This window comes from Manihot esculenta, chromosome 6 (assembly GCF_001659605.2).
Source record: "Manihot esculenta cultivar AM560-2 chromosome 6, M.esculenta_v8, whole genome shotgun sequence".
NCBI classification, from domain to species: Eukaryota; Viridiplantae; Streptophyta; class Magnoliopsida; order Malpighiales; family Euphorbiaceae; genus Manihot; species Manihot esculenta.
This window is the reverse complement of record NC_035166.2, coordinates 24,517,726-24,531,213: the sequence shown is the minus strand read 5'-3', so window position 1 is coordinate 24,531,213 and position 13,488 is coordinate 24,517,726. Positions and strand designations below refer to the sequence as shown.

Genomic DNA, 13,488 nt, shown 5'->3' with positions numbered 1-13,488 from the left:
ATTCTTCATGTTTATGGCAAAATCCTACTGTGAAAATATCTCATTATCAAAAAAATATATACATTACAGTATATTATTAAACAAACCTGCAATAATCACTTATTTTCTCAAAGAGACCACGCCCAACAAAATATCGTTCCTGAAATAAACAAATTTAGTTCACAGGAATGAAATTGTCATCCTAATATTTAATATCTTCAATCCCCATTTATAAAAGTATTAGATAACTATTTTTGGCAAAACATAATTAACACAACTTACCTGATAAATCCATTTGAAAAATTGAAAGAAAGATTGATCAGATATATCTGATAAAGTATGGCATGCTGGAAACTTAAGCAAAAGTGCAAGAAACAGGCGCAAGGCTGCATAAACACCCAACACAAGTATATATATCCGAAAATAGGGTGAATTTGAGCCTTGTTGATTTCTCTCTTCCAGAACCTTACTGCAATAGTTTAACACAGTTAGAGAAAAAAAAATTGTTTAAAAAGCAATAAAAGATGAAGTCAGGAAACTAAAAAATGCAATGCCAAAAACCTACATGTAGACATATGTTACAAACACTGAGCTCAAGCCCCACCAGAAGAACCTAATAACAAGCCTTGAGATAGCCATGCCTCTTGCTGTAGAATAAGCCCCAAACATAAGCACAACGTCTAAACTACCTGGCAACAAACAATGGATGAGATGAAAGATGGAAATTAATATGTGATGTCAGACACTTGATCCAAAATACTAATTCCAAAAGAGCATGGAGGAAATGTACTCTCTATGAAGTTCATGATGGCAAATGAAGGCCCAATGCTAAGTACAAATTTAAAGGTATCCAAATCAATATGCCCATGGTTGAAGGCTATGATCGTCAAAGCCTATGGTCAATAATTTAAAAAAATAAATAAATTAGAATGAAGAGCATATATTCCCACACATATGAAACCAAAAAAAAAAAAGGGGGCAATTTAGAGGTAAAATTTTGACCTGGAACATCAAAGTCAAAAAGATCCAGAGCCGGTGGAAACTTCGATATAAGTGAAAAAATGTACGATGTTCAACAAAAGTGCTTTTACCAGTCTGTCGATTAATGAAATAAAAACAAAAGTAATAAGCAAATTAGCTAAAGCAGAAGAAAGTCCAGAAGATACAATCATTTGCCACAGAACTAAAATAAGACACTATCACACTAACATACCCTCTCATGCAAAGTCACCAATCGCTATGATCATATTAACAATTCAATAATAACAGAAGTTGAAGTACATCATATTTAAATAGCTTAAACAAAATCAACTCATGAAAAAATTTAAAAAAAAGAGGATAAAAAATCAAATAAAAGATGCATTAATTATGTCCAGTTTACTTATTAGCAATGATGTGCATTGTGCAGCTGCAACTAATGATAAATCAGAAACTTTATTATTGTCACACGCCCCAGGTAATAAATGAAAACTACCATAGAGAGAATAACCATTATACATTGCTTAAACTCAACATTTGCTTAAAAGCAATCCCCTTAGCATACAAACATCAAAAAATACTAAGCCACCTATGTTCCAAGGGAATGCTTCTCCTGCCACCACGGATGTGCAAAATGTAATTACCAGGACCAGACCAAGACGACTCTGATATCGGGAAAAGAAGCTAACTAGGTCATCAATTTTATCTAAAAGAGTTATCCAAAAATAATGGTTAAATCCCACAAAATGAATGTCAAAAAATTAAAAAGAGAGCAAGGGATTTCTAAGTTCAGAAGGAAAAGACAAAATCAATAAATAACAAATAAAGCATAGGTGGCGATGATGATGATTGGAATCAAAAACTAGTGGTGAGCAGAATTCAATTTAAACCAAAAAGAACTGACCAAACTGAACCAAATTAAAATTTCAGTTCAGTTTAGTAGGTATTTTGGTTTCTGAGGAAAAGAATTTGGTAAAACCAAACCAAAATAATCATAACTTTAAAAGCTTTATTATACATAATATGATCATAGCATAGTGGTCAAGAGGATCCCTGGAGGAACCAGGTTCAACTCTCACCACCCACCTTGTTTTTAAATAAAAATAATCTTGACCATCCACTTTAGAAGATCTTAGCCATTGAAGTTGGGATGTATATTCGTCACTATCAGTAACTAAAATCCCTAGCCACTCCTTTTACTCTTGTCTATGTCATCTTGGCCATCTCCTCTTCTCTCCTTCAGCGAAAGTGCTTGCCATCTACTCTTCCACCTCGCCAAAGGTCTACCATCTTTTCTTCTCCCTCATCAAAACTGAAAAGCCAACAAGAAGCATCCATTTTGCCTCCTTGTCTCAACACTACTCCTCCCTCTTTACTCAAATTCCATCTTTTCTATACCTACAGGTGGCAACAAACTCATTTCACCTCCTCATTGATCAACGCCAATGGCATCTTATTAGAATTTACGAGATTTTCCTTAATTAAAGTTGAAGGACTGAAGATTACTCCTTAATGTAGGGATAAGTTGTCTCCATAATTCAAGGGATAACGGAAGACAAATCTCCTTAATTTATGCAATCACCAAAATCAATAATGTAGGAGTAATTTGTGGAACTACATTTTGTATCTTTCATTATAAATATGAAAGCTTATGCATCAAGTAGCAAGTAATGTGAATGAAAGATGTAGCCTTTGTGTTTAATCCTCTCCCTCTCGTTCTTCTTATTCTCTTTTTCTTTCTAAAATTTAACAGTGTCTATCTTCTTTGCTCTTCCAACCCTTAGCTGCATGACTGCATCATTATGTTTTTTCCGAGCACTAATGGCGTCTTTGCAATAAGAATAACTTATCTCATCATTGAAAAGAGCTTATATGTTGGCTCCAGTGTTTTCAATCTTAATCTATCTTGGTTTCATGGAATTTTTCATTCTTAGCTCTCTACATGGATAGCTTTTGTAATACCCGGCTAGAATCCGGTGCCGGAATTCCAACCTTCCGACGGAATCCCCGTTGAAATCCAGAATCTCAGATACCGGAACCTCTTAGAAGGGTAAAATATGTTTTTACAAAATGTTTTTCATGATTTTATTGATTGGTTTTGAGTTAAAGTTTTAAAAATGAAAGAAAAATATTTTTGAGGGACAAGCCCAGGTTCGGCCGCCGAACATGGTGCTGCCGCGGGAGCTCTCTTTCGGCCCCCGAAGGTGGTCTGGCCAGCCACCTATAAGAGGCCTCCAATCCGAAAATGGGGGAGTTTCTCTCTCCATTTTCGGGCAAAGGTGAGTTCTTGCCCTTCCTTTGATGATTTTATATTTTTCCTTCAAATTTTCATGAGTCTTCGCTTGTTTTTGAAGTTTTGAGCTTGGATCAAAGATTTTAAAGTTTGGGAGACCGTTTCTCCTCAACCACAATTTTGGGTCGCATCTACCTTAGATCGTCAAGAGGTAAGTGTAGATCCTTGTCTTTTCCTATATTTTAAGTAAGTTTTAAAAAGGGTTAAGAGTTAAAGATGCATGTTATGGTTAGATCTAATGTTATAGGTTTTGAGTTGAGTTTTTGATGAATGTATGCTTATGTAATGTTCTTCTTGTTGTTGTTGCGGCTTAGATTAGTTTTATGTCCCTTATGCTTGATGGAGTGAGTTTTTGCATGTTTTGAGAAGTTGGGTATGAGTTTGGTGAGTTTTGGTGGCTGAGTGTTGAGGCAGAATCGGGTTTTGCCATTCTGGAGAACCCAGGTTCGGTCGCCGAACCTGCCTGTGGAGGCAGCCTTTGGCCACCTAACCTGCCCCCGAAAGGATGGACTTTCAGATCTGTGAAGGGGTTAGGCCGCCGAACCTGCCCCCGAAGGTTGGTGACTTTCGAATCTGTAAGGGAGTTTCGGTCGCCGAACCCGCTCGAAAGTCCCCGACTTTCGAATCTGTGGAGGACCTTCGGCCGCCGAACCTGCCCCGAAGGACCCCGACTTTCGTATCTATAGAGGACCTTTGGCAGCCGAAGGTGCCGCCGAAAGTCCTCTGCCCAGCCTTCCTTTGCTTGTTTTACATGCATGTTTTGTCATGTTTTAGGGAGTTTTTAGGGAGTTATATGGAGTCATGTTTTAGCTATGTTTGGTCCCTCATGGGAGTCCATCTGTGTAGGATCAGACCTGGGAGACCGTAGAGGCCAGCAGTGAGTCCGCTGCTTCAGTTTTAGTCAGGCGTCAGCCAGAGGTGAGTAGAACTAAACTAATCTATTGTTTTAAAGTAATCGACTTTTAAGCATGTTCATGCATCACAAATGCCATGTTACATAATAGGTTATTTGCATTAGAATTCACGAATGTGATGCATTGCATAATTTACTGTTAATGTGGATGGATGTTAGAGGCCCATTCTATGCCCTCAATATGATATAATATGATATGGAAGTCCAGGTCGAGGCCCATTCTATGCCCCTAGCACGATGTAAGAGAAAGTCCAGGTCGAGGCCCATTCTACGCCCCTGGCACAGTTGGACATGTTATGTTATGTTTAAGAGGAAGTCCTGAGGAGCTCTGTCGAGGGCCGGGCATTATTTGGATTTGTAGAAGGTTACTGGTGACAAGTCCATCCTTGATGTGTAATGTTTCTGTTGTGATGCATTCCATGAGAGCATATGTTTATTAAATTGTTTTTACGTTCTGCTCACTAGGCTCTTGTAGTTTATCCCGTTCCCCTCACCCCAGGTTTGCAGGGTCAAGAATAGCTTGGGAAGTCGGCTAGATGGTTGGTATAGTTTAATGTAATAGAATAGAAGTGGACATGTACTATGTAATGGATTAGATTTGTGCTTTGCCCTAGTTTATGTTTTGTAAATCCCTGTAAACATGATTTTCATGTAAAAGTTTTAATGATAAGTTATGTTGAACCAAGCTTGATGTATGTGATATTGACCATGCTAGAGCATTTGATGGGAGCTCTAGCATGAGTTTTATGTATACAGTTTATGGTGCATGCACAGGTTGAGCTTGATATATGAAAAGTTTAATTTTTTTATGAAAATGTATGATCATGTATGAGATTTTATTAGGTACACAGGAGGTATAGTAGGCTTGCTACGGATTCCAGCGACCTTAAGTCGACCTAAATCCTAGAGCCGGTAGCGGTCCGGTTTTCGGGTCGTTACAGCTTTGTTCCTTTGGGCATTTGGTTGTTTTGGTTGTTTTGTGTTGTTTGACGCCATGATATTTGGTAACTATAAATTTGTCCTGCTTGGCACTGAACTGAGATACTACTAAAGATGATCGTTGTAAACCAATCAACCAAACTGGACTGAAATAGTCCAGTTCGGTTTATACTCTAATAAATTCAGTCAAAAGGTTTTAGAAGTGCAGTACAGTTCAGTTTTGAAACAAACTGACCAAATGCTAACCCCTACCTAGTACTATCTTCTAATGATCCTTTTAAATAGATCTGCAGTTATTGAAATGTGATTATCAAGGCACATCAGTCAATATATGGCCATTCCAAGCATGAACTTTCACATTAATAGCCTCATTTAATATTTCAAGCACAAATTTGAGTACTGCCAAATATCTCAACCTTAGTTTCAGCAATCAAATATAAGAAACATAGCAAAATTCGCCCAATTATAGAAACGAAAAATTGTAAGAACCTACCCTTTTCCTCTTTTTTGGCTTAAGCAAAAAAGATGAATCCTTCCTCATAGGCCAGTCCAAATCAAAGCAAGCAGGTGACCTACATTATATATTGAAGAAAGAAAATGATAACCCAAGTCTGCATGGAATTGACAGAAATGGAACCTAACAAAAACACACCAGAAGTATTCATTGAAGTCATCATAATTCCTCCATGATGAATGTGCAGCTTTTCCACCATTGTTCCTTGCCGCTTCCTGCATGCATATCAACAACACTAGATTGATTAACCCATTTTGCTGAAGTGCAGAACCATTATAGCCATAAGAAATGTTCAACAAACAATCACATTTGATTGCATTTTAATAATCAAGCACATCAAAGTGCACGCACAAGGATGAAGTGCTTGCAGACAAAATTTTTTGAAATTAGGATGACTTTTGCTGCGAAAATCTAAAAAAACAGATGTCAAGGAGTCCTAATAAGGAAGGGACCAAATCATTACTGTTAAATATCCCACATTGATTAGGTATGTTGACAGTGTGCCTTTTATGAACACTTGGGCAATCCTCTCACTTAAGCTTTTGTCGTTGACCTGTGCCCAAGCCCTTCTTATCATGGTATTAGAGCCTCCCCTAACCAATATTCGGTCTCCTTTGAGTGTTCCACGCTCCAGGTGGAACCAGAGGATTGTTAAGCATACCATACCAAGTAGGTATGCTGTAATGCACCCGTTATAAAATCTAGAGCAACCCTTTTCCCTTGAACTAGCTGTTGAAGTTGAGTTATACATAAATCCATTTTCTTATCAATAACAAAGAAAGTAAATATCACCCAAAGCCCACTCAACTAGCTAAAACTTTACCATAGCCTTCCAGCCATAAACCATGGCACAAGTTTAAAACATGAAAATGCAATTCCCCATTCAATCACTCATTTTTTTTAGCCATGTAATCCTAGAATCATCAGATCCTGAATATTGCATGTAGATATGTATGGACTGGGAAATGGGAACCAGCATAAGAAGCTAGCTCAATAGTCCATTGGGAAACAATATATGAGAAGTTTTCAGCTTCCCACAATCACCAAGAAGCAAAAATTATCGTCCCATTACAAAGAAATACGCAATCACAATCCATCTTAATATACTTCCACAGATTTATCTTATAAATAGAAATCGGTCCACCGCTACTATATTTCACCCCTCCATCCAATTGTAGAAGCCATTTATCTAAGCTAAAAACACCAGCATTTCAAGCACTCTTTCATCATAACCATCAAAGTTTCCAGACAGCCGACTGAAAAGTCAGTAAATTGGCAACTCAATCAACCTAGTGGCACTTCAATTTGTTCCCCCAAACTTTAACATAGAAAAGTACAAATTTTATGTAAAGAGATAAAAAGTTTCCGCTAGAGAAGAGGAAGTTTCACCCATTCACAAAATATGATTCTCATGTCCTTTAAATCTATTTTAGTTGAGCCATAACTAGATCCGATCCATCCTTTAACAATCACATAGAAGCAGCCCATGCTACAACCTATAGATACTCCAAGTTCATGTATTACTCAACTATGCCCATCAGAATATCTTACTTCTTCAATTCCCAGAGCACATGGAAACAAGGACGATGAAAAAATCCTAAACTTTCTACCCTTGACAACATCTACCTAAGTACCCACAAAATCAATCACATAACTTAAAGAAAACAAGAACAAAACTATACACAATCTTACTAATATAACCGCTATAACTCTCATAGTGCTCACTAAATCAGCTAGTCTAAAACTTATATTGTTCCTATCAGGAGAATAAGTGACCAGCACTGCTCAGTGAAAACCACTCCTGAAGATGATATCAGAATGCTAACCTCAATCTATTGTACAAAGATTTTTAAAGAATAAATGTTCATTTCTGGAGAACAAGTGGCCAGCACCACTTAGTTTGCGAAAACCGTTACTTGATAGGCAATGAAGTCGAAATAGGGGTCTTCCTTATTATGGTTTCATAAGGGCATTACGGTAAACTTTTTTCCAATTAATATAGATTTACTTTGATTACACAGCAGTTTAGTTCTGTCAAATGTCATTCACGCTGTTGCGGCTACTCCCATTTCTATGGGCACACTTCATAGCTCATCAATACATCTGAACACACAAAAAACATCTTAAGCGCATCCATGCTAAAATATAAGAGGCAATGAACTCCACAGACAGGAAATCAAAAAAAGGTTCACTGACCCTTGCCATTATGTCATATATGGGACAAATAATTTGCGAAAGAAATGAGACAGAACCACTATCAGTTGTGCAACTTGCTGCGTGATAAGCTTCTCCATGATCCAATATTGCATCCAACTCCTTTGCCATCTGAAAGTGATGATTAAAAAATGTTGCATTAATGACACACTAGTAAACATGGATGTCAATAACATTCCTAGGAGGAAAAGGACGTCAAACTGTATTGCACTACCAAAGTATCCTCATGCGTGAAATTTGGAGGTCATAAAATTCCCCAATTTAACTATTATGTGGAATACAGGTCCATTAGTAATATTACAAATATGCATCAATACAGACATCAATATTTATTACATGCAAGCAAAATTGAGCAACAATTGCAATGATAGTGGAAAAATACGGAGAATAAATAACAGATAAGTTTTTGATTATTAATACCATAACTTGAATAATCAGATGAATATTAAATGATAACATACACTACTCCTTTTGTATGAGTTCTAAAGCTTTTCATTATTTTAGTTGTGCAAGCAGCATTATGCACTTTCCATGTAATAAATTTGACATTTCTAAATAATGTGGTAATGATCAAACTCTAGGAAAAATATGTAATAGATGACTTCTTTTGACTGACCAAAAAATAGCATGCAATTCAAATAGCATGTACCCTCTAAATCAAAAGTACAGTATCAATTTATTCATTCTTTAAATATATATATATATATATATATATATAATAGTAAATGTATGTAATTTCACTGCAGCAGTAAAATATTACCAAAGAAAAGACAACACATATTGAGACATTTAAAAGTCTATATTATACTGCAAGCTGCAACAGATGACTCAAATGTTAGTTTTTCTAGTACATAATTGTAAAGATTAAATCATAATTTAGAGAGGAACTAACTATTAACAAGATTGAATAATATATACATTATTTTGAAACACAAATATTCACATGTTAAATACACTACCAAAGTACCGATTGCACACATGTAAAGGGACTAGCCTCTTAGATCTATTACTAACATAAATTCTGTAAACTTGTGACAACAACACAGTACACCAGTGATTTGTCATCAGGATTCTGCTACTAACATCACCTCTATTTGCCATGACCAGCAGCAGTGCTGTCTTTATTTGTACAACAAGAAAACTAAGCCTTATCCCAAGCTAGTTGGGTTCAGCTATGTGGATCCTTTTTTGCCGTTTAGCTCTGTTATTGGTTGATTAAGTGCCAATTATTATAATATTCTAGCTCTTAAAAATTTAGCACTGCAATTATTTAGCTCTACTAATTACATCACTAAACTGAACAATGTTGAAAGATTCAGCCATTTCAGTTACCCACTGGGTAAAAGTTGAAAAAATAGTCATCAAGCAAAAACTACACCAAATATACCCAGCAACCAAATGGCTTCTTTCCAATGATGAGAACAAAATTACCAAAGCACAATCAAAAAGAAACAGCCAGCATGGTGGGGATGCTCCATTGAAATATGACAGTAGATAGATAGCAGATCAAATAGCAAAGTGAACTTAATGAAACTTATTGAAGAAATAGCAACTTACATGGTGAAATATATAGCAAATGCATTCAGGGAGAAAACGGATATTAGCAGCTTCACCCCATATGAGAAAGTATAGTGAAACCAGAAAAAGTTTCCTGTCCCTATTAATAGCTTCAATGCTGAAAAAATGTTGAAATTCAAGTAAGTGCTAAGAAGGAACAAAGAAAATAGAAGAAGAGATAACAAGCAAAAATAAGAGAGTTTTCAAGATAACATAAGGTTGCACAAGTGACCTATTCCATACAAGTCGTGTACGCAAATATCTGCACCATTTGATGTAGTTATCCAGCACCTTGAAAAAAACATCGTTGATTGCCTTCTCATCAATTTTCTGTACACAGAAAGAAAGGTAAAATTATAAAGAGTCCATTGGCTAACTCAAATAACCACGCCAACTACAAGAGCAAGAACCCCGTAAGGCAACTTATGATTCCAAAATAAGTGATAGGCACAAAGCAAAAGCAGTATTGAAGTGAATAATGACATCACAAAGCAAAAGCAGTAGTTCATATGTCTTGTTGTTAAGTGGCTCAATTGAAGCTTCCTGGAAAAAGGGACCTTATAACACACTAAACCAAAAGAACCAAAGACAAAGGGGTAGCATTTTGTTTCAGGACAAAATAATTTCCAAACCCGCATGCCAATCAATAGAAACTTAAGCATCACGAAAATGATGTAACTTTTACTTCTGTTCCAATGAAGGTGGGGTTTAGAAATAGGGAACAGGGAAAACAAGAAGGATAAGTACACTCCTCTAGGAGAAATAAGAATTGAAAAAGACAGAATAAAAGCACATATCCCTCCAAGAGAAATGAGAAAAACAAAGACTATTTTAATAAAGTTCTGAGCCAAAACATTTCACAAATCAACTAGCAACACCTTTTAAAAGCCCCAGGAGAAAAGCAAAATCATAATGAAGCCAACAACAAGAAAAACAGCAAAGATAAGAATAGTAGTAGTAGTAACAATAACAACAACAACAACAATAGCATAATAACAACAACAGTAACAGTAATAACAACAACAATATTAATAAGAAACTGTTAAGATGTCACTTTCAATAAATAAACAGATAGACTAAAGAGAACAATATACTATTGACTTTTTTCCAAATCCAAACATTTTGGAAATTGTTTGAAGCTTCAAACTGTCATCTTCTCTTAATCTTACAAATGATTTACAAAAATTACAAATTTAACCTTCATGGTAACCTTCAAAATTTTATACTGAAACTCTACATCATATCCATCTAATCAACACTATAAAAAATGAAATAGACAAATTTAGCATTCATGAGTCATGACTCATTAACAGTGCCAATACATGCACCACAAACCACCCAAAACTTGGCTTTTGTTGCCCATGCAAGTTCCTGTCCCTTATGACATTCAAATCACCCTATATACTAGCCTTAAACACCATGTTATAGACATACAGCTGTCCTATATGAAAAGTTAGCTCCAATGATGTAGCTTCATTTAATGTGAATCTATGGGGACGTTGGTACTTGGTATAGAAAGCTGAGCGTATTCAGAGAGCAAGGCAGAAGAAAAAGATGGGACAACATATATGCTCCAATTCCTATTGGTTCACCTGATCCACCATCAATTTCTCAATTTAAGTTTAGCCACAATTCAAGTACATTTGCAATTTATCCTATATATTTGAATCCATAGGACATGCAATCGAATCGAGAATCATAAGATTTTGTTGAGATACTTTCTGTACATAGCCTAGATTTGTAGTGATTGTGTATATAATTAGGGATATGATCTAGTATATAGGGTGATTTGAATGTCATAAGGGACAGGAACTTGCATGGGCACAAAAGCTGTCCTATATGAAAAGTTAGCTCCAATGATGTAGCTTCATTTAATGTGAATCTATGGGGACGTTGGTACTTGGTACAGAAAGCTGAGCGTATTCAGAGAGCAAGACAGAAGAAAAAGATGGGACAACATATATGCTCCAAAATTCATATTGGTTCACCTGATCCACCATCAATTTCTCAATTTAAGTTTAGTCACAATTCAAGTACATTCGCAATTTATCCTATAGATTTGAATCCATAGGACATGCAATCGAATCGAGAATCATAAGATTTTGTTGAGATACTTTCTGTAAATAGCTTAAATTTGTAGTGATTGTGTATATAATTAAGGATATGATCATGTGATATAATTGGGATATGATTAGGCTGTAATTAGGAAATTAATTTATTTTCTTACCTAGGCATTCTTATAAGTAGTATATATACCCAATTGGCTTGAAGAGAATCATCAAGCATTTTTCTCTCAAAGTTTCTACTTTCCTCTTCTTTTTCATTATCGTTTTCATCATATTAGAGCTAAGAAACTTGGTTCAGCTGTGAGTGGCAGATCTTCTTTTTCATTATCGTTTTCATCGTATCAGAGCTAAGAAACTTGGGTCAACTGTGAGTGGCAGATCTGCCACCTTGCTTTGGAAACTTTCTGAAAATCAGTTGGTCTCACCACCTAGCCCACCTTTCTCACCGGCTTCCGATCAGCGATCCAATGAAGCGCCACCACCAGAACTGCCTCCACACGCCGCTCAAGCAGTCTGTCTCCGATACACGCGCCGGCACGTGAATCGTTCTCTGGTGACTTTCTCACGCCGGCGATCCTTCCTCCAGCATCGCCCGAGGCCGGCGACTCCAACACACTAAGTCCGGTCACCTGCCCAATTCGTCTTCACCCGTCGCTTGTGACTAGTAACTTTGGATCTACTGTTCACAAATACAGATCCTCTTTTTTGGCAGATTTAGATTTAGTACTCATGGCCCAATCAAATATTGCTCATTCTGATAATTCTTTTGCTTACCTAACCAAGTTTTTACTTGTTGGTTCATGGATCCTCGACTCTGATACTTCTGATCATACCTCTGGTAATCCCAATATTTTCTCTACCCTTATTTCACCTTCTATACCATCTAAAGTCGCATTAGTTAATGGTTCACAAACTCAAGTTAAAGGGATCAATAATGCATAGCTCCTTTCTTCTATCTCCTTAACTAATGTTTTATTTACCTGAATGTTAGCAAATTGACTAAATATCTTTCACTGTTCAATCATCTTTACTGCTAAATTTGTGATTGTGCAGGACCAAAATACCGAAAAGATGATTAGTGCAGGATATGAGTCACAACGATTGTACTATTTTTCCACTTTTAACTCTCCAACTGCTTTTGTGTCTTCCGCCTCCACTGAACTCATTCATAATCGTTGGGGACATCCAAGTCTGAACAAATTACAAAAATCGATCCCTAGTCTCTCTTCCTTGCCTTCTTTAGAATGTGAGTCTTGTCAACTTGAGAAGCAAACTCGAGTTTCTTTTCCCAGGCAAGTCAATAATAGGGCCACTTCTATGTTTGATATTATTCATTCAGATATTTGAGATCCAAGTCGGGTTAGTACAACTTTGGAATTTCAAAATTTTGTTAGCTTTATTGATGACTGTTCTCATTGCACCTAGCTTTTTCTGATGAAAAATCATTCTGAGTTGTTTTCTATTTTTGTTTTCAATTTTTCAGAAGTTTTATACTAAAATCCATAATCAATTTGGTGTTCACATTAAAATATTGGGAAGTGACTAAAGAATTTTGGAAAAATTTTGAGTATTCTTGTATTTCACTCTTAATCTTTACAATTGGTCTACATGACTATTTATACACAAAGAATCATATCTAAACAGGAAGCAAATAATCAAATAATAATTACAGAGAATATTAAGGATCCCAATCAGATCAAATCATATCCCTAGAATCAGCTAGGATCAGCAAATAAGTCAACACTCCACCTCAAGTTAGTGCAAAGATGTCGCACTATGCCCAACTTGCAAATCAGATTATGGTAGATCTTGTTGTTGAGCCCTTTAGTAAACACATCTGCAAGTTGCCAAGTAGAAGTCACATGAACTAGGCTTAAGACAACGTGTGTTAATTTTTCTTTAATGAAGTGCCGATCAATTTCAATGTGCTTCGTTTGGTCATATTGGACTGGATTTTGTGCTATACTTAGAGCAACTCTTCGTTCGGTCATGTTGAACTAGATTTTGTGTTATACTTATAGCAACTTTATTGTCA

The 13,488-nt window shown here is 36.2% G+C and overlaps 1 protein-coding gene across 2 annotated transcripts in view; it reads right to left on the bottom strand.

Annotated features, from left to right (window-relative positions):
- The window catches only part of LOC110617464 (callose synthase 10), a 52,935-nt gene that overhangs the window by 26,571 nt on the left and 12,876 nt on the right, over nt 1-13,488 (bottom strand). For both annotated transcript variants that reach the window (XR_006351083.1, XM_021760245.2), the window contains exons 8-17: nt 9,620-9,717; nt 9,388-9,505; nt 7,813-7,941; nt 5,755-5,831; nt 5,596-5,674; nt 982-1,074; nt 770-872; nt 545-668; nt 262-448; nt 87-139 (exon numbers count right to left, since the gene is read on the bottom strand). Coding sequence is in view for 1 of the 2 variants with exons in the window: in XM_021760245.2 (XP_021615937.1) it covers nt 87-139; nt 262-448; nt 545-668; nt 770-872; nt 982-1,074; nt 5,596-5,674; nt 5,755-5,831; nt 7,813-7,941; nt 9,388-9,505; nt 9,620-9,717 (1,061 nt within the window). In the remaining variant the exon portion in view is untranslated. The remainder of the gene's footprint in view (nt 1-86; nt 140-261; nt 449-544; nt 669-769; nt 873-981; nt 1,075-5,595; nt 5,675-5,754; nt 5,832-7,812; nt 7,942-9,387; nt 9,506-9,619; nt 9,718-13,488) is intronic.